Genomic DNA, 21,610 nt, shown 5'->3' with positions numbered 1-21,610 from the left:
ATACCCTATTCCTGCTTGGTTTTGGATTGATGTGGAAGCACCTCGCGCGAGGGGATTAGAAGTAGAGGATGATGAACACTACCGAGGTCTGTGTATAATGGAACAGATGCCTCGAGCTAGTACCCCTAGCCCCGCCTTATAAAGGGGACCAGAGCTTAGGGTTTACAGAGTCCCTCGCTGACCTTGCCGTGAGGGATTCTTGGCTTGCATGCCAAGATCAGGCTTCGTCTTCAAGTCGCCCCCCTTGGACCGACCACTAGGATGACAGCGGCACGCCTTGGCTCGCTTCAGTGCTGATAGTCGTCGCTAGGTGGTCTACGGATCCGGATGTAATTTTTATTATCTATAGTGTTTGTTGTACTACCGTGATCGAAGATAACACAACACTATTGTTCGGATAACAAAGGAGAGAGTTATTATACTCCCTGTCAGCAGGGGCCCCTGCTTCTGGCAGCACAGGAAAGAGTTGGAGTGGAAGTGGAGAAAAACCTGGCATCGTGGCGACCACCACTGTCCCCTCCCTCCCTCCCACCCTTTGTATAAAGAGAGCGAGCAGGCAGAGCACTCCCCTCAGTCTCATCTTGCTGGCACCCGAAGCAAGGAAACCCACCCACCTTCACCCGCCCCGGGAGAAAGGGGCGAGGCCGAGAGCGAGAGCGCAGCGGCCGCCGGAGCGAGCGAGAATGCGCGGCGGCGGCGGGCGAGAGGACGAGGAGGCCGGGCAGAAGCTCAATAGCATGGACTCCGGCAAGGGCATGGACGGCGGCGGCGGCGGCAGCAGCGGCGACGACGACAGCCCGCACCCGCCCCGGCCGGCCCTCAAGTACCACGGCTGGAAGGCCATGCCCTTCATCATAGGTACGTGCGTGCGTGCGTGCGTGGTCTGGAGCTGGCCGGGATCTGAGCTGAGCTGAGCTGATCTAGGGGGTGGTGTGGCATGCAGGGAACGAGACGTTCGAGAAGCTGGGGACGCTGGGCACGTCGGCGAACCTGCTGGTGTACCTGACGCAGGTGTTCCACATGCGGAGCGTGGACGCCGCGACGCTCCTCAACGGCCTCAACGGCACCACCAGCCTGGCCCCCATCGTCGGCGCCTTCCTCTCCGACGCCTACCTCGGCCGCTACCTCGCGCTCGCCATCGCCTCCGTCGCCTCCCTCATCGTGAGCCCCTCCCATCTCCTCTCCCCACCAACTCCCACCAGATCCATCCAGCGCCCCGTATGTAGTAGGAGTATGCAGTAGCCTCTTCTCGCTCGCTTTCATGGCGAATCGCCGGCGCCGGTGAGCGCAGGACGCCGTTGGCCGGCTCTCCCGAATTGGGGATCGGGGCCGGAGACCGAGGCGGATGTCCGGGCGCTCTGTGCTCCCGCGGGTTCCTTTCTCGGGTTGGTCGGGGCTCGAGATTCAGTTGGCTCGTGCTCGTGCTTCGGGACTGTAGATCCGTGGGTGGGGTGCGGCGGGGGAGTTGGTAGGCCTGTCCTGGCGCACTGTGTGAGCCTGCACTTTCGTGTTGGCCTCGAACGATTCTCGTCAGTAATAATTTTTACTGTGTGTCGCTGCACATGGCACCATCGACCACGTGCGTGCGTGCGCGCCTTCTTCTTCGTCAACGCCGACGCGCGATTGTTTTTCTTTTATCGCAGTAGTAGATGTGGATCAGCATTAGGCTGGTGACAAGAGAGAAGTGCTTGTGGTAACTAGCTAAGTTATCGAAACATCGAGTCTATATATAACCTAATAAATATATTGTTGCATGACACTACATAGATGTTCCTATCCACTGTGACCATTCCCAAATAAAGCGAGTGGCGCGCGCTAATAATAACGGTTGGAGCGTCATGAGCTGAAGTTTCAGGCCATTTATTCAGTTGACTTGGTATGTTGAGGACGGAGTATGCTTAGGGGCATGGATAATCCTGACCATAATGACGCTTTGTGAAAAGGGTGGCGTGAATATTAAAGCGCGCTTTTGAAGCGGCGCAGAGGTGAGTGAGGTGCAACTCATGATTTGCGCTCCACTAACCCCATATTATACTGCCCTACGTGCGTTACTTAACGGGCTAAGAGTGTTGTCGTTTTCGAGCGAGTCATGCCACAGCACATCTGCTCACGCTACTAGCCGTCGGCTTAGTTGGACGCAATCATGTCCGTGCCCGCCCGGTTTGTTCAAGACACCGTAGTGCACCACTACTGCCAAGACTCGTAATGTGAAGCACTAGTAGTCCTGTCGTCCTCCATCATTCCATCAACTAGTAAGTAGGAGTACTAGCTTGTACCGCTAAGCTGGTCGTTGGCTCCGTGCGATACGGATCTCATCGTCTTTCTTTCTCGGCGAGGAAAAACAAATGGTGGTCTAGAGGTTTGTACGTGCCACGCAATGATGGATGATATGATCCGCGCATACACCTCATCCGGCCTTTGTTTTTGTTTTGTTTGGCAGAGGACATGTAGTACTATCTGCTTGTCCTGGTAGTGACTGCCAGCTAGTTGCACGACCCGGCCACGAGCGGCGGTCTTCGCTCGCTGCGGGCCGGCCGGAGTGGCATGGCAGCCGCCGTCAACATTGACCGGCCCAACGCGGCGGTCCGCTCCGGTCCCGTGGAAAAATGGCGCGCCCCGCACGCTCCAGGACACGCGCATCTCTCTTGCCACGAGAGCGACCCGTGCCTTGTCCAGGAGCACCCAGCCAGCAGCCCACGTTGCGGCGTCAATGTCAGTCGCCGCCATCGCTGGCCAGTGGCCACCCACCCCTGTCTCAATCATGAGAATAGTATCGCCATTGGGCTGGCTCCGCCGAGCTGCTGTGCTGGAAGGAGAAGCTTCTTCGCCTGCCTGACTGACAACGACAGCCAATTGGGGGGATCGGGCGCGGGCGGGGAGTGGGATACACCCAGCGCGCGCGCGCCGTGTCGTGTTCCGCCGGCGGTGCGCGTGGCCGGCTGGATCCGTGGACCGGAGCGGGGATTCGGTGGTGACCACGGGCAGAGGACATGGTGGTGACCACGGCCGCGCGGCGAGGTGGGTGGGGCGGGGCGGGGCGGGGCGGCGTGTGCACGGCGAGGCGAATCGTCGGGCTGCTGCCGGTCACTGGCAGTGCAGTAAACTCGGAATAACATGATTGAATCCTGCTTCTTGCACTGTGAATTCTGAACGTTACGCGGCTTCGAGTTACTACCACCGTCCTGGTCTATTGGTTCCCATTGTATTTTGTTTCGAATTCTGATCATAAATTTAACTAACAAAATGTTCACGCATGTCATAAAAAATTATATCATTGGAAACTAACAAAATCTTCTTGACAAAGCCTTTCACTCCGGCACTGACTAACGCTGCTTCCTCTTCCCTCCTCCCATCGCAGGGCATGTTCTTCCTGACGCTGACGGCGGGCGCGGACAGCCTGCACCCGGCGGACTGCGGCGTGGGGGAGGTCTGCGAGAAGGCCAGCTCCTACCAGCTCGCCGTCCTCTTCATCGCCTTCGCCTTCCTCGTCATCGGCTCCGCGGGGATCCGGCCGTGCAGCATGCCGTTCGGGGCCGACCAGTTCGACCCGCACACCGAGTCGGGCAAGCGCGGGATCAACAGCTTCTTCAACTGGTACTACTTCACCTTCACCTCCGCCATGCTCGTCTCCGCCACCGTCATCATCTACGTGCAGAGCAACGTCAACTGGGCCATCGGCCTCGGCATCCCCACCGCGCTCATGTTCCTCGCATGCGTGCTCTTCTTCATGGGCACGCGCCTCTACGTGCGCGTCATCCCCGAGGGCTCCCCCTTCACCACCATCGTGCAGGTCTTCGCCGCCGCCTTCGCCAAGCGCTCGCTCAAGCAGGCCAAGGACCCCAAGCAGGACCTGTTCGACCCGCCGCACACCTCCGCCATCGTCACCAAGCTCGCGCACACGGACCAGTTCCGGTGCCTCGACAAGGCCGCCATGGTGGCGGCCCCCGAGGAGGTGCGCTCCGGCGGCGCCGCCGCGGCCGACCCCTGGCGGCTCTGCACCGTGCAGCAGGTGGAGGAGGTGAAATGCCTCATCCGCATCGTGCCCGTCTGGTCCACCGGGATCATCTACTACGTGGCCGTGGTGCAGCAGTCCACCTACGTCGTCTTCTCCGCGCTGCAGTCCGACCGCCGCCTCGGCAGCAGCTTCCACGTGCCCGCGGCGTCCTTCACCGTCTTCGCCATGCTCGCGCAGACGCTCTGGATCCCCATCTACGACCGCCTCCTCGTGCCGCGCCTCCGCAAGGTGACCGGCAAGGACGAGGGCTTCACGCTGCTCCAGCGCCAGGGCATCGGGATCGCGCTCTCCACCGTGGCCATGATCATCTCCGCCGTCGTCGAGGACCGGCGCAGGGACATCGCGCTCAACCAGCCCAACATCGGCACCACGCAGACCGGCGGCGGCATCTCCGCCATGTCCAGCTTCTGGATGGTGCCGCAGCTCATGATCCTCGGCCTCTCCGAGGCCTTCAACCTCATCAGCCAGATCGAGTTCTACTACAAGGAGATCCCGGAGCACATGAGGAGCGTCGCCGGCGCGCTCGCCTTCTGCAACCTCGCGCTCGGGAACTACCTCAGCGGCTTCCTGACGACGATCGTGCACCGGACCACGGGGGGCGGCCAGAACTGGCTGGCGCAGGACCTCAACAAGGGCAGGCTCGACCTCTTCTACTGGATGATCGCCGGCATCGGCGTCTTCAACTTCGTCTACTTCATGATCTGTGCCAGGTGGTACAGGTTCAAGGGGACCAGAGATGCTTGATGCAATGGGGAAGAAGGGGGTAGAATAAGGTCAGGTGATTAACTCACGTGTCTTATACCACAGTAGCTATTTCCCTTTTTGTCTTCTTATAATTATTTGGTTCTGGTGTTACGAAATCAATCAATCTATATTCTATAGATGAAGTGGGTGGGGAAAGAGAGGAAGAAAGGTAAGTTGTTAAAATGAAAGAAACAACAATGGGGTGGTTAATTTCTTGTAAGTTGTTAAAATGAAAGATGAACGATTTCACTGTACTTGTGGTTGGTTTCAGGCATGTATGCCTTCAACTGTACCGTCATGACCCAATGGAGACTCACATTTCCACTGTGTTCTGTATTTGTGCCCGAGCTGCTAACCTTCTGCCGAGCTATAGCTATCCCAACCAATGCATATCACAACGATGACATGCTCTGTTCTATCGGATGAGTTCCCGGCCTGGATCTTATAGTAAGAACCAGTGCGTGCACACTGACAGGCACGCCACCACCTTGACAAACTAACCATGGACAACTTTGCTATCACGAGATATGTACATTGTTACACACACCCGAGACACCGACGGCGAACTACCCCCAACCGCCACCGGGGCGTTCGAGTGCCCCACTATGCTTCTCCAGGGAGATGAAAGAGGGGGAAGGAAAGAACACACACACCAACAGCTATATTCTTCTCCCATCTCAGCGGGGCGAAGACAACACCCTGAAGTTGTGCGTGGCTCTCTAAGAAATAATGAAGAAACGACAGGCGGGAAAAACTGATAAGCTACACGGAAGAAAGAAGAGATCTAATCAGTTGGCACCAATCATTGTTGATGACAATCTATAATCTACACAGTTGCTACAAGGATGCAGGTCAAGTGACAATCATAAGGTTGTTTTCGTTCCCATGGTTGTTCACGGTAGGGCGCAGCGGGTCGTTCTTCCAAACACCATCAACAATAAATTTAATCTGAAGCACAAACCAACACCCACTATCAGATGACGAGAAAGCAGTGACAATGAAAGCAGAATAGCACGCCATTACCTCATATCTACCAGGATACAACCTCAGGTTATACGAAAAAATGCCGCTTTCTGATTGTTCCATCCTTCTCTACAAAAAGGAAATAGTCCATTGTTTGATTATACTCAAGAATAAGACGATAGCGATGATGATGTATAGATAGATGACAAAACGTGTCATAGGCACGACATGGAACAGAGTGTGATTAAGCAGGCAAGCACAGAGCTATATATATTACTCCCTCTGTACCTCTGCTACTCCAGCGACATGTATTTCGGTACAGAGGGAGTACGTAACAAAGAGACTTCCTGCAGTACACAGCCCAAAGCAGACAACATTCCATGGACATTCATATAATTAGATGTTTAAATATTCAATATCTTGAAAGTTATATCAAAGGAGCGACAAGAGAGGTGTAATGGCATAACAAATTCATACTCCCTCCGTCCCGAATTACTTGTCTTAGATTTGTCTAGATAGGTACATCCCTATCTAGACAAATCTAAGACAAGTAATTTGGGACGCAGGTAATATTTCTTACTCTAGAACCAAATTTGATTTGTACTACTAACATTCTTCTGCTGGCTGATCTGAATTGTGTTGTGTGCTCCATGGAAATGCAAATATCATGTATACAAAATAAAACTAAACAGCACCCCCATACATATGGAAGTGAAACTAAGATCTATAATGGCAGAATGTTGTCCTTCAGGCTTCTACATCTAGTACCTATCCTATATGTGCTTGAACTACTGAACATCCTTTTGGATATGTCAGTCATGTGACCAGTATCCTCCTAGGAACTGACTAAATCTCAGCTAAAGGTGCCAGATAAAGATATACTCCCTCCCTAACTTAATATGAGACATTTTTCACATTGTCATAGACTCTAAAAATGTCTTATAAAAAGTTGCAGAGGTAGTATATTTGTTGCTAGGTCTTGCCTAGTGAAGCTCTTGTAAAATTGTGCTGCTTCAGTTTCCACTTAATATAAAATGATAAATACATACTCCCTCCGTTCCTTTTTATAAGATGTTTTTTTAAAGTCCACCTTTTCCATATTTGACCAAGTTTATATAGAAAAAAGTATCAACATCTACAATGCCAAATCAGTATCATCAGACCCTTCATGAAAAATATTTCCATATTTTATGTATTTAGTATTGCATACATTGATTCTTTTATAAACTTGGTCAAAGGGAGAAAAGTTTGGCTTTCCAACAAACCAATACAAGCCATAAAAAGGAACGGAAGGAGTATTAACAAATATATGAAGATTCCATGTGCTTTTCCTTTTTCTTTTGGCATATAAAACAATGTTTCTAAACTTTCAAATCCAAATAGCACGTAGTATTTCTAACACAAAAGTTATGGACACGTGTTGTCACAATTGTGCCTATGCCAAAAACAGCACCAACAACCAAAATCAGATTAAAAACTTGCTTTACTCCTAGAAACATATACGTAATAAACATCTTTCAAAGCACTTGGGCGCCTTCGATCCCTACCATTCTCGTAACTATCATGTTGCTAGTTCCTGAAGTTACTTTACTTGTGTGTGAACCACATCAAATTAAGTACTCCCTCCGTAATATGGACCGGAGGGAGTATTGTGTTTGTTTTGCACTCATTAAGAAATGAATTAACTGTGCACATGATAAGGTGTTGGCAGTAAATTGCATTTACACAACTTAGGAGAGCAGCAATAGATCCAGCTTCTCTCTTCATTAATATTCAACTTAATACATAAATCAATGGAATTCACCTGACAACTAACACCAAAGAGTGATAGAAATTGAAATCACGAACTGCCATTCATTTTATAGTTAGTTACTGAAGTTTATATATTTACTAATTAAGCAGAGAATAGGAACATGCACTTACTTGGCTTGTCCACCCATCAAAAGAACCGGTCAATAGAACTTCTGAAGCAGGATTGGGCCATACAACAGATACTGTGCGGAGCTCACTCAAAGCCTTCTCAACTTCATCAAGCCTCGTTTGCTTTTCTTCAATTATTTTGTTCTTCTCACTGGTATCAACAGAATAAGTCATAAAAGAGATTGATACAAAATAAAAAGCGTAGATGAACAACATTCAATTGTGAGTGACCATACATTATTTCTAGCGCCACCTTGCCTTCTAATACTGCTATTTTAGCACGGATTGTCCGTAATTCTTCCTGGGCATGCATTACTTTTGTCTCTTCAAATTCCCAATCATCAGAGAACCCATTTACCACATCTGCTTCTTCGCCATTTGACTGGAAAATGGAAGGGCAAAGATGGATGCTCAGAACAAGTATATTGCCTCTAGAAAAATCAAGATGAGATGCATCAAGATCTTCCATTATCATTTTAGTTTCATATCAGCGTGGGCCGAGTCTCGAAAATCAGAAACTTCCTACCAGTAATACAATGGTTCTGAAAAACAAGAATGTGTAATAATTTGCAAACTAAATCATTGCGACCAACAAAGCATGGAAACGGCCGAAACTGCCGAATTGCCGTCCTAATTCGTTGCGACACGGCGATATGGCCGGACATGCCAGGATACGCGTGTCCCCCAGTATCCCCTGATTTCCTAATTAAAGAAAGGAAAAAAACAAAGACACAGCTGGGATACGTATGGAATACGTTGGGGACACAGGAAGCTCAATAACAGCCTCGGCCCGATACAAACCCTATTTTGCAAGGTCGCACACACGCTTGCCACTAAAGGAACGCTGCTCCAAGTCGAACGCGCTATCACCGCCGCCCCCTGGACTCAACCGCCCGATGGCAACCACGCTCAAGCAGATAACCCCAGCAGCCTCTTCTCAACCTCTTCATATCTTTGCTCGATTTCTTGCTGTTGAGTCTGCTGCTTGCTTCCCCATGCGTCCATGCCGTTGCTGCTTGCTCTTGAGCTGCTGCTCACTTGCATGCTGGTGCCTGGTGCTGCTGTTTTGATTGTTGCTTGATGTTAGGGAGCATGGCGTTTGGGAGCGCCACCACCGGTGGCCAATCGTCCATGGGTGAGGGTGAAAGTTACACCTGCATCCTTTGTTGCATGTCTTCTCCAGTCTCTACTCTCTAATAGACTAATACTAGCATTTGATGTATTTTGCAAGTTGCAATGACATGGGTCTAGAGGATCAATTAATTCAATCATTGAGCACTTGAAAAACAACACAACAAATGGAAATGGGGCAGTATTCTGATCTTATCTCAGTTTCTCTTCATTTTTTTAACTCTATATTACATGGCATGTTTTAATTTTTTTCATATATACTCGCCGTATCCCTGAATGGCTGTTTAATGCCGTATCCCGTGTCCCCTAGGCGTATCGCTGTGTCCATGTCTCCGTATCTGTGCTTTTTATATTGCGACTAGCTAACTACTTCCTCGTAGAGAACACAACTACATTCAGCAATCAGCATTGCAAGGGAATATTATTAGCTATAGTCATTTGTTTGCGTTGCGAAATCACAACATTGCAAGAAAAGATAGTGGATATACAGTGAATATCTACAGATATAAAATCAAAATTTATGGAAGTTGTTCCGTTGGCAAATGAACTTGTACCATTTTCATGTTGTCAGACTGCATATTGATGAGGATACTGTTACAGTGTTAATCAAAATCAAAAAATTTGACTGCATGCATCCAAAGATGGCACTTTTCTAGTGATGGGCAAGGGTATGATGCAGACAGTGTTAAGTGCATAAAGAGAAAATTAGAGCAAGCAGAACCACATCTTCAGGTGTGTTTTGTTAGGAACAGCAGAGCCATGTCTAGTACAATGCATAAACAACTTTACAAATGCATAAGTGAAGAAAACTGAATGCAAAACCACACTAAAATCTCAAGATCACGTATCCCACCAGTATTTCACAACAAAAGATAGATAAGTAAAGAAGATGATACGAGAGACGAGACACACCATATATGACGAAATTCCATCAAATCTTGATCTTAATGTCTTAAGAGAATCTGCAAGATCGAATTCCAAATTTTGAAAACGTGCATGTATCTCATCTCTTTCAGAGTCTACATGATCACTAGGATAATCATTTATAACCACACCATTAGATGGTCCAGGAACATCATCTTCTATCAACACAGTGTTCAGGTCAACATGTTTTGGTGGTTTTCTGCTCAAAGGATGGATCTCAGCGGCTGTCAGCATATTAAACATGTTATGAAATAATCATAACAGATATGATGCGCAACGAAAGAAAGTTAAGTTATCATATAACCTTCAAAATCAGAAAACCGACTCTTGTCAAGAGACCATGTTCGCCATGCATCATTGGCCGAACTACTTGATTTGTTGTCCTCTGGTATTCCATTTTGAGAATGAGAGCGGTGTATATTTCCATTCACAGGTATCCTTCGAGTGTACATGCCATTAGTTGGACTTCGACTAGGAGCTCCATTATGGTTCATTAAAGCTGCATGTATGTAACACAGAAGTATGATCATTAATATACAAATGAAGAAACAGCAGCTAGAAATTAAGTATATGGTACATCAGAATAAAGGTTCACATACATAATTATCCAGAAGCTCTCTAACAAAAAATATCCATTAGTTGTCCATCAATAACAAACTAACGCTATTTTCTATTATATAAGGTGGAACTCTTTCAATTTTCCTCTCCGAGTCTCCAGCCAAAAGTTTACAATGTGTACTTTTTACTGTTGATACTAATAGAGTACCGAGAAAATGATCCTTGTGCACTAAATCAGTAAAATACCTAAACACATGGTCAATCTTAAAGCGGTCATTAATTAGTAAATATATTTGCAAAACGCAGAGTCTACTAACTTCAATCAACCATGTATATCTAGGGAGCATGGACCCTTCAATTCATTTAGGTGTTAGGGGGCAACTATTAACAGCGGCATATTTGAAATAGAAAATGAATTATCCTCCGTGTATTGTAAGAGATTTAACACAAAAAGGCCATTAGCTTGGAAGGACCAAATGCTGAAATGGGCAGAGTAATAACAAAGCTAAACCAGTTGTATGTAACAGAACATATTACTACTATGATTAAAAGGCACAAACAAAATAATGTGGTAGTCTTCTGTAGATTCACGATTACTCAAATAATTGCAGTGCTGTCAAGGTGCAAACAACTTTACATTAAGCAGTAGCACGACGACAAAAAATATGTCGGATCATGAGAAAGAAAGTTCTAATGCCACGCTTCTATTTTTAGAAAGCGACATAGAACAAAAAAACGGTATGTTTGTCCCCTTTGCAACCTTAAATGGAAAGCGCTAAACTACTGCACTGCTAGTTATATATGTCGGGGGAAAGGGAAGTCCGGTCCGTGAGAACAGACAGCTTTTGCATGAACTATTGTCGGCGGCACTTCCTTCCTGCCCGGCATGAGCTTAGCATTAATTTTATCCAGCAGAGCATTAAGCCTTCCACGGGCTGTAACTAAACAATATGGCACAATGAGCTCTATACTATGCAAAGTTTCATTGGTTGCAAAAGTTGGTGTTCCCTTATCAACAAACATATAACTGTTTGCAAAGAAGATGCTCATGCTGCACAACTGAAAACAACACATGTTTCGATAGAACGCCCAGAGTCGAAGCTGCACATACCGCCATTTTGACCTCGCCCTCCCGCTTGATTCTTGCTGCGTGGCGGTGGCCGCGCACGCTCCCTCTCTCTCCGCAGCCTGGCGAGCATTCCCTCCAGGCCTGCCCCAGACCCTGCCTCCCTGCAATCGATTACGTAGCAACAAGCAAAATCAATAAGGAACCAGCATATATCAATCAAAATAACTCAAAAGAGATTTAGCAGGCACCCACTCTGTCTCCTCCGTCTCCGGCTGCCTCCCAGACGGCGCCGGTTCCTGCTGCTCCCTGCAACACTCGGAATTCAGCAAGTCGTCGCAGAGCAATCAACAGAGGGGGACACATTACATTACAGAGCGGCTCGGTTACCCACCTTACGGAATCCGCGGCCGAGTTTGGCGGTCGGCCAGAAGGACCCGCCTCGGGCGGGTATTCAGGGTGCACGCGGGGGCCGGCCGTTGACGCAGCCGGCCGCCGCGCGTCGTCGTCGGAGGACCAGGACCATCCGAGGGAGAGCCAGCCTCCGCTGGACTCGACGGCGGCGGCGAGGTCGGCGCGCCCCGCGGCGAGGAGCTCGGCGCGGGTGGGGAAGGCGCCGGGCTTGTCGGAGCGGCGCATGAAGTCGTAGATCGCCTCCTCGAGCTCCTCCTGGCCCCGCGGGCCGCGCTGCGGCGGCGCGGGCGCATTGGGCGGGCGCGGGGCCGGGGCGGGGGCGGGCTGGCGGCGGTAGGGCTGCCGCGGCGGGGGCCTGTAGGCGGCGCAGACGCAGACGCGGCCGCGGCAGGGCTGCGGCCCGTAGGCGGCGGCGGCGGCGAAGACGCGGTGGCGGCGAGGGGCGGGGGGCAGGGGTAGGGATAGGGTTAGGGCTGGGAGGGGCAGCGAGGGGAGGAAGGGGGGCATCGCCGTCGCATTTCTCTGCCGCTCCCCGAGCGGCGAGGGCGGGAGCTTTCCCGGGACTGGAGAGCGGAGGAGGGAGGGGGGGAAACGGGGAAAAAAAACTGAGCCACGCGAGCGCCGTCCACCACCACACACGTCACGTCCCTGCCGCGGCGAGCTCTCCGTGACCCGTTGCCGTGCCTGCGTCTGGCCTCGGGTGTGCGTGCGTGTGGTATGTCGGCCTGGTCGACTGCTACGCTACCCTGCGCCGCCGTCGCCACCGGTCGCCGTCGCCGCGCTCCGCTGGCCACAGATCATCGACGTCCGGGCCACGGAAGGGCGGACTTTAATACGCTTTGCTTTTTGATTGATCGGTCGGTCGATGGAGGCACGGCGTGACGAACGATGGAAACGTCGAGGCGTGTCGTGTGAGAACCCTGGTGCGTTCTGGCCGACGGCTCTACTCGTGGTGCACCCCCCTCTTGGATAAGTTTTCTTCTCTTTCTTTTCTGAACTCCCCTCTTGGACACGTTGATGTGTGTGACTTTTTGTCAATTCGCTGGACGCAAAGTTAAAAGAAGGGACATATGGCCCTGTTTGGTTCAGCTTTTATCGACGGATTACGCTGCCGCGCAGCAGAATCTGAATCAAAGGGCGAACCTAGCAGAATCCGATTTCAGAAATCCGCCGCCAAAATTTGAACCAAAAGCGGAAGCAGCCCAGGACGTGCTTTCCAAAATCTGATTCCGCTGCGGGCCAAAATCTGAAAAGACTGTATCAGCTGGTTTGACAAATGACCTACATCTTTTTCACATCAGATTTTTTACAGTTGTTTTTCTACAACAGATTTTTCACAGCTGCTTTTAGAAATCCACAGCCGAACCAAACAGGGCCGTTAGGGCGTGTCCAACGCCGACCCGCGACAGGACACGGTATTTGTCCGAAAATGTTGGCCTTAAAAAAGTAGCGGCTGTGATTTGTAATTTGTCTAAGAGCTATAAGCTACTAATTTCCGTCAATGCTACTCATAAGCATTTGGCGGAAAGCTAGCTTTCGCCAAATGAAGTTACTAAGCATTTCCAACCGTGTCCCCAACAGGCTCCCAGGTCATTTTTTGGACGTCGATGTAAAAAAAAAGCCTAGTCGTGCCCCCTAGGACGTCGAAAAGCGCCGGTTCGGCCCGTTTTTGGGCCTGGCGCTCGCAGGCCGAACCCGGCACACTGGGGGGGCGATCGGGGGCTCCGGCGCAAGGGAAAAGCGCGGCTGGCCCACCCCGTCAGGTGAAAAGTCAAGTTTTTTTCCCCGTCTCGCCTCTCACCCCCCGCGCCCTCGGCCGCCACTAGTTGTATCCCTGCGCCGATCGCTGCCCTTCACTGCTAGATAGCCAATCCCCGCCGGAAAAATAGCAGAGTTCGCCGAGGCAGCCCCTCCACCGGTAGTTGGGCGTTTTCGGCCGCTGAGGGGCAGTTTAGCGGCGGGTACACGCCCACCGGCGCGCAAGGTGTTCGGCGATTTGCCTCCCTCGGCGAGATGGCACTACTAGGAAAAAGCCTAGTAGTAGCGCGGGTTAAAAGCTAGTAGTAGCGCGGGTGCTTGCGCTACTACTACGGCGCTACAGCTAACTAGTAGTAGTAGCGCGGTGCATCCCGCGCTACTAGTACGTGTGTTAGTAGTAGCGCGGGTTCGACACGCGCTACTACTAACTATCTGTAGCGCGTGTCTGTGACCCGCGCTACTACTATTAATTTGAAAAACCAAAAAAAAAAATCTCAACCCCATGACGCGCGCACGTTGGCCAGGAGCAGGGAGATCTCGGCCATGACGCGTGCCTCGTGGAATCCGTCGAGGGCGGCCGCGGAGGCCAGCTCGGCGTGGGCTGGGAGCTGGAGGACCTGCATCTTGCCATCGTGCGTGGGGAGCAGCACCTCGCGGCGGCCGTCGCCGTTGAGGTAGGCGACGAGCGGCGGCGGGAGGCGGTCCACGTCATGCTTGATCGGGAACCCGTCGTCCGACAGCTGGTACCACGCCTCCTGGAATGAGAAGTCGCCCTCATGCTGCCGGAGGAGGAGGGGGATGGGTCAGCTAGCGTTTCGGATCGAATCGAAGAGGGGGGGAGGAGGAGGGCTGACCTGGAGCAAGAAGAAGACGGTGAAGGCGATGAGGAGGAGGATGCCGAGGTCGCGCTTCCGCATCTTGGCGGCAGCGAGGAGCTCCGGCGACCGCCCACCGGAGGGATCTCAGAGAGGGAGGGGGAAGAAAGCGGAGTGTACCAGCGGCGGCCACCGCTGGAGTATGAGGGGGAGACGAGGAAAGTGAGAGAGGGGGAAAGTGAGAGAGGGGGAAAGTGAGGGAGAGAGGAGGGATTCGGCTGAGGATACGTGGATTTCACCTACCTCGTACTTAGTAGTAGCGAGGGGTATAAAACCGCGCTACTACTATCAACTTAGTAGTAGCGCGGGTTTGTACCCCTCGCTACTACTATGGAATGTCCCGGGAGGGCACGGTAGAGACCGCTTAGTAGTAGCGAGGGTTAAAACCCCGCGCTACTAATATCAACTTAGTAGTAGCGAGGGGTAAAAACCTGCGCCATTAGTAAGTAGCAGTAGCTAGGGTTATAAACCCTCGCTACTAGTAAGCGTCTGCCTATAAGCTTTTCCCTAGTAGTGTGGACTCGGATGACGAGGAAGTGCTCGCCGCGCTGCTGGAGGAGGAAGCCAAGGCCGACGTCCAGGAGGAAGAGCATCTCATGGTACTCGCCGCCCTCGCCCAGCTGCTGGCGAGCAATGAAAAGCCGCGGCGAGGTGGCTTGGTGCCGGGGCGGGTGAAAGCAAAGAACCGGCATCGTCTCAAAGGCTACTGCATGCTCTACTCCGACTACTTCGCCGACGCTCCACTGCACGGCGACAAAACATTTCGGTGCCATTATCGGATGAGCCAAAAGCTTTTCCTTAGGATTGTGAATTCCATCCGGGAGTTCGACAGCTACTTCACGTGCAAGAAAGATTGCACCGGCAAACTTGGATTCACCTCGATCCATAAGTGCACGACAGCGATGAGGATGCTTGCATACGAAGCTCCCGGTGATTCACTCGACGACTATGGGCGCATGGTCGAGTCCACCAGCATTGAGTGTTTCTACCAGTTCTGTCGGGCAGTGGTGGCAGTGTTTGGACCGCAATACTTGCGAACCCCCAATGCGGAAGACACTGCTCGGATCCTAGCACAGAATGTAGCAAGAGGATTTCTTGGGATGCTTGTAAGCATCGACCGCATGCATTGGAAATGGAAGAATTGCCCATTTGCTTGGCAGGGGATGTACAAAGGCGCCAAAGGCGGTTGTAGTGTGGTAATTGAGGCGGTGGCCACACAGGACCTCTGGATTTGGCACTCCTTCTTTGGTATGCCAGGAACTCACAATGACATCAACGTGCTGCAGTGCTCCCCTGTCTTTGCCAAGCTTGTTGAAGGTCATTCTCCTCCGGTGAACTTCGAGGTCAATGGGCGGCACTATAACAAGGGGTACTACCTAGTTGATGGCATCTTCCGTGATGGTCTACATTTGTGAAGACTATCTCAAACGATGTGCCAAAAGGCAAGAAGTCCCACTTTGCCAAGGTGCAGGAGGCTTGCAGGAAGGATGTCAAGCGGGCTTTTGGTGTGCTCCAATCTCGATTTGCTGTTGTCCGCTATCCTGCTCAGACCTGGTCGAAAGATCAAATGTGGGAGATCATGACTTGCTATGTAATCTTGCACAACATGATCATCGAGAGCGAGCAGGAAGAGCCAATGTTTGACATTGAACCATACTACAGGCAGGGTCCTCTAGCCGAAGTTGATCACCAGCTACCGGCAACCTGGGCTGCCTACCTCAGTATGCGTCAGGAGATCCGAGACCCACAGGTGCATCATCAACTACAGCAGGATCTGGTGGAGCACCTTTTGAGGCTCAAGGGCGACGACGGGCTCGACGTGTGATGAAATATGAGTTTTTATTTTTTGAATAATATAATTTGTATTGAACTATTTGTCGTTGCACTATTTTGTTGAACTATTTGATTTTCTGTGATGAACTATGTAATAAAAAATATATTTATGTTCATAATTGAACGCCAAGCCACGGCGAACCACGCCGAATATGGGCCGATTGTCGCCCATATGGGGCCTTTTATTCGCCAAAAGTGGGCCGAAAACTGGGCCAATCTCGGCGCCTGGGGGCGACGACTGGACGCCCAATCGCCCCCAGCGCCGATTCTATCGCCGGCTCGCCCCCAGGGGGCGATTTTTATGCCTCCTGGGGGGCCAACGGCTGGAGATGCTCTAAGACCCGCCTAATCTAGCAATGACCATCTAATCAAGCATAATTAACACCTTTCGCCAAATGCACAAACTGTTGGAAATATGCCCTAGAGGCAATAATAAAAGCATTATTATTATATTTCTTTGTTCATGATAATTGTCTTTATTCATGCTATAATTGTGTTATCCGGAAATCGTAATACATGTGTGAATAACAGACACCAACATGTCCCTAGTAAGCCTCTAGTTGACTAGCTCGTTGATCAACAGATAGTCATGGTTTCCTGACTATGGACATTGGATGTCATTGATAACGAGATCACATCATTAGGAGAATGATGTGATGGACAAGACCCAATCCTAAACATAGCACAAGATCGTATAGTTCGTTTGCTAGAGTTTTCCAACGTCAAAGTATCTTTTCCTTAGACCATGAGATCGTGTAACTCCCGGATACCGTAGGAGTGCTTTGGGTATACCAAACGTCACAACGTAACTGGGTGGCTATAAAGGTATACTAAGGGTATCTCCGAAAGTGTCTGTTGGGTTGACATGGATCAAGACTGGGATTTGTCACTCCGTATGACGGAGAGGTATCACTGGGCCCACTCGGTAATGCATCATCATAATGAGCTCAAGGTGACCAAGTGTCTGGTCACGGGATCATGCATTACGGTACGAGTAAAGTGACTTGCCGGTAACGAGATTGAACGAGGTATTGGGATACCGACGATCGAATCTCGGGCAAGTAACATATCGATTGACAAAGGGAATTGCGTACGGGGTTGATTGAATCCTTGACATCGTGGTTCATCCGATGAGATCATCGTGGAGCATGTGGGAGCCAACATGGGTATCCAGATCCCGCTGTTGGTTATTGACCTGAGAGTCGTCTCGGTCATGTCTGCTTGTCTCCCGAACCCGTAGGGTCTACACACTTAAGGTTCGGTGACGCTAGGGTTGTGAAGATATGTATATGCAGTAACCCGAATATTGTTCGGAGTCCCGGATGAGATCTCGGACGTCACGAGGAGTTCCGGAATGGTCCGGAGGTGAAGAATTATATATAGGAAGTGCTGTTTCGGGCATCGGGACAAGTTTCGGGGTTATCGGTATTGTACCGGGACCACCGGAAGGGTCCCGGGGGTCCACCGGGTGGGGCCACCTATCCCGGAGGGCCCCATGGGCTGAAATAGGATGGAACCCAGCCCATAGTGGGCTGGGGCGCCAGCCCCTATAGGCCCATGCGCCTAGGGTTCCACCATGGAAGAGTCCATGTGGTGGAAGGCACCCCTAGGTGCCTTGGGGGGGAGGGAATCCTCCCCTTGGCCGCCGCCCCCCCTAGTAGATCTCATCTACTAGGGCCGGCGCCCCCCCCATGGCACCCCTATATATAGTGGGGGGGAGAGGAGGGATTTCACCCCAGCCCCTGGCACCTCCCTCTCTCCCCGTTACGTCTCCTTTTCGTAGTATAGGCGAAGCCCTGCTACTGTGACGCCCTGCATCCACCACCACGCCGTCGTGCTGCTGGATCTTCATCAACCTCTCCTCCCCCCTTGCTGGATCAAGAAGGAGGAGACGTCTCCCGTCCCGTACGTGTGTTGAACGCGGAGGTGCCGTCCGTTCGGCGCTTGGTCATCGGTGATTTGGATCACGTCGTGTTCGACTACATCATCACCGTTCTTTGAACGCTTCCGTGTGCGATCTACAAAGGTATGTAGATGCATCCAATGTCTCGTTGCTAGATGAACTCCTAGATGATCTTGGTGAAACGAGTAGGAAAATTTTTGTTTTCTGCATCGTTCCCCAACAGTGGCATCATGAGCTAGGTCTATGCGTAGTTCTTCTTGCGCGAGTAGAACACAATTTGTTGTGGGCGTAGATTTTTCAACTTTCTTGCCGTTACTAGTATTTTCTTGCTTCAGCGGTATTGTGGGATGAAGCGGCCCGGACCAACCTTACACGTACGCTTACGTGAGACCGGTTCCACCGACAAACATGCACTAGTTGCATAAGGTGGCTGGCGGGTGTCTGTCTCTCCCACTTTAGTTGGAGCGGATTCGATGAACAGGGTCCTTATGAAGGGTAAATAGAAGTTGACAAATCACGTTGTGGCTTTAACGTAGGTAAGAAGACGTTCTTGCTAGAACCCTAAATCAGCCACGTAAAACTTGCAACAACAATTAGAGGACGTCTAACTTGTTTTTGCAGCAAGTGGTTTGTGATATGATATGGCCAAAGTTGTGATGAATGATGAATGATCTATATGTGATGTATGAGATGTTCATGCTATTGTAATAGGAATCACGACTTGCATGTCGATGAGTATGACAACCGGAAGGAGCCATAGGAGTTGTCTTTATTCTTTTATATGACCTGCGTGTCATCGAGAGACGCCATGTAAATTACTTTACTTTATTGCTAAACGCGTTAGCCATAGTAGTAGAAGTAATAGTTTGTGAGCAACTTCATGGAGACACGATGATGAAGATCATGATGATGGAGATCATGGTGTCAATCCGGTGACAAGATGATCATGGAGCCCCAAGATGGAGATCAAAGGAGCTATGTGATATTGGCCATATCATGTCACGTTTATTATTTGATTGCATGTGATGTTTATCATGTTTTTGCATCTTGTTTACTTAGAACGACGGTAGTAAATAAGATGATCCCTCATAACAATATCAAGAAGTGTTCTCCCCTAACTGTGCACCGTTGCTAAAGTTCGTCGTTTCTAAGCACGCCGTGATGATCGGGTGTGATGGATCCTTACGTTCACATACAACGGGTGTAAGACAGTTTTACACAAGCAAAACACTTAGGGTTAACTTGACGAGCCTAGCATGTGTATAGACATGGCCTCGGAACACAGAAGACCGAAAGGTCGAGCATGAGTCCTATAGAAGATACGATCAACATGAAGATGTTCACCGACGTTGGCTAGTCCGTCTCACGTGATGATCGGACACGGCCTAGTTGACTCGGATCATGTAATACTTAGATGACTAGAGGGATGTCTAATCTAAGTGGGAGTTCATTAATAATTTGATTAGATGAACTTAATTATCATGAACTTAGTCTAAAATATTTGCAATATGTCTTGTAGATCAAATGGCCAACGTAGTCCTCAACTTCAACGCGTTCCTAGAGAAAACCAAGCTGAAAGACGATGGCAGCAACTATACGGACTGGGTCCGGAACCTGAGGATCATCCTCATAGCTGCCAAGAAAGATTATGTCCTACAAGCACCGCTAGGTGATCCACCCGTCCCACAGAACCAAGACGTTATGAACGCTTGGCAGACACGTGCTGATGACTACTCCCTCGTTCAGTGTGGCATGCTTTACAGCTTAGAGCCGGGGCTCCAAAAACGTTTTGAGAGACATGGAGCATACGAGATGTTCGAAGAGCTGAAAATGGTTTTTCAAGCTCATGCCCGGATCGAGAGATATGAAGTCTCCGATAAGTTCTTCAGCTGTAAGATGGAGGAAAATAGTTCTGTCAGTGAGCACATACTCACTATGTCTGGGTTACATAACCGCTTGTCTCAGCTGGGAGTTAATCTCCCGGATGATGCGGTCATTGACAGAATCCTCCAGTCGCTTCCACCAAGCTACAAGAGCTTTGTGATGAACTTCAACATGCAGGGGATGCAAAAGACCATTCCTGAGTTGTTCTCAATGCTGAAATCAGCGGAGGTAGAAGTCAAGAAGGAACATCAAGTGTTGATGGTCAATAAAACCACTAAGTTCAAGAAAGGCAAGGGTACAAAAAATTCAAGAAGGACGGCAAGGAGGTTGCCGCGCCCGGCAAGCAAGCTGCCGGGAAGAAGCCAAAGAATGGACCCAAGCCCGAGACTGAGTGCTTTTATTGCAAGGGAAGCGGTCACTGGAAGCGGAACTGCCCTAAATACTTAGCAGACAAGAAGGCCGGCAAAACAAAAGGTATATGTGATATACATGTGATTGATGTGTACCTTACCAGTACTCGTAGTAACTCCTGGGTATTTGATACCGGTGCCGTTGCTCATATTTGTAACTCACAGCAGGAGCTACGGAATAAGCGGAGACTGGCGAAGGACGAGGTGACGATGCGCGTCGGGAATGGTTCCAAGGTCGATGTGATCGCCGTCGGCACGCTGCCTCTGCATTTACCTACGGGATTAGTTTTAAACCTCAATAACTATTATTTAGTGCCAGCTTTGAGCATGAACATTGTATCGGGATCTCGTTTAATTCGAGATGGCTACTCATTTAAATCTGAGAATAATGGTTGTTCCATTTATATGAGAGATATGTTTTATGGTCATGCTCCAATGGTGAATGGTTTATTCTTAATGAATCTCGAGCGTATTGCTACACATATTCATAGTGTGAGTACCAAAAGATGTAAAGTTGATAATGATAGTACCACATACTTGTGGCACTGCCGCCTTGGTCACATAGGTGTCAAACGCATGAAGAAGCTCCATGCAGATGGACTTTTGGAGTCTCTTGATTATGAATCATTTGACACGTGCGAACCATGCCTTATGGGTAAGATGACCAAGACTTCGTTCTCAGGAACAATGGAGCGAGCAACCAACTTATTGGAAATCATACATACTGATGTGTGCGGTCCAATGAGTGTTGAGGCTCGCGGTGGCTATCGTTATGTTCTCACCCTCACTGATGACTTGAGTAGATATGGGTATGTCTACTTAATGAAACACAAGTCTGAAACCTTTGAAAAGTTCAAGGAATTTCAGAGTGAGGTTGAGAATCAACGTGACAGAAAAATCAAGTTTCTACGATCAGATCGTGGAGGAGAATACTTGAGTCACGAATTTGGCACACACTTAAGAAAATGTGGAATAGTTTCACAACTCACGCCGCCTGGAACACCTCAGCGTAACGGTGTGTCCGAACGTCGTAATCGCACTCTATTAGATATGGTGCGATCTATGATGTCTCTTACCGATTTACCGCTATCTTTTTGGGGCTATGCTTTAGAGACTGCCGCATTCACTTTAAATAGGGCTCCGTCGAAATCCGTTGAGACGACGCTGTTTGAATTATGGTTTGGTAAGAAACCTAAGTTGTCGTTTCTGAAA

General features: G+C 49.9%; 2 protein-coding genes across 2 annotated transcripts; one reads left to right on the top strand and one right to left on the bottom strand.

The window, feature by feature from the left end:
• The first annotated feature begins 562 nt into the window (after positions 1-562).
• LOC125531332 (protein NRT1/ PTR FAMILY 2.11) lies at positions 563-5,013 on the top strand. Its single transcript, XM_087517524.1, has 3 exons — positions 563-858; positions 944-1,161; positions 3,359-5,013. The coding sequence occupies exons 1-3, from the start codon at positions 684-686 to the stop codon at positions 4,757-4,759; spliced, it is 1,794 nt and encodes a 597-aa protein (XP_087373650.1). The 5' UTR covers positions 563-683; the 3' UTR covers positions 4,760-5,013.
• Positions 5,014-5,256: 243 nt separating this feature from the next.
• On the bottom strand, positions 5,257-12,603 carry LOC125531333 (protein FLOURY ENDOSPERM 6, chloroplastic). The gene is made up of 9 exons (XM_087517525.1): positions 11,716-12,603; positions 11,577-11,630; positions 11,367-11,485; positions 10,002-10,196; positions 9,686-9,921; positions 7,879-8,024; positions 7,646-7,793; positions 5,783-5,851; positions 5,257-5,707 (listed from the first exon to the last, which is right to left on the bottom strand). The coding sequence occupies exons 1-9, from the start codon at positions 12,240-12,242 to the stop codon at positions 5,612-5,614; spliced, it is 1,590 nt and encodes a 529-aa protein (XP_087373651.1). The 5' UTR covers positions 12,243-12,603; the 3' UTR covers positions 5,257-5,611.
• Between the last annotated feature and the right edge of the window lie 9,007 nt (positions 12,604-21,610).

This window comes from Triticum urartu, chromosome 4A, assembly GCF_056163025.1.
Source record: "Triticum urartu cultivar PI428250 chromosome 4A, HENAU_Tu73, whole genome shotgun sequence".
Classification (NCBI taxonomy): domain Eukaryota; kingdom Viridiplantae; phylum Streptophyta; class Magnoliopsida; order Poales; family Poaceae; genus Triticum; species Triticum urartu.
Note: the sequence above shows the minus strand (reverse complement) of the source record. Positions and strands in the feature narration are given on the sequence as shown.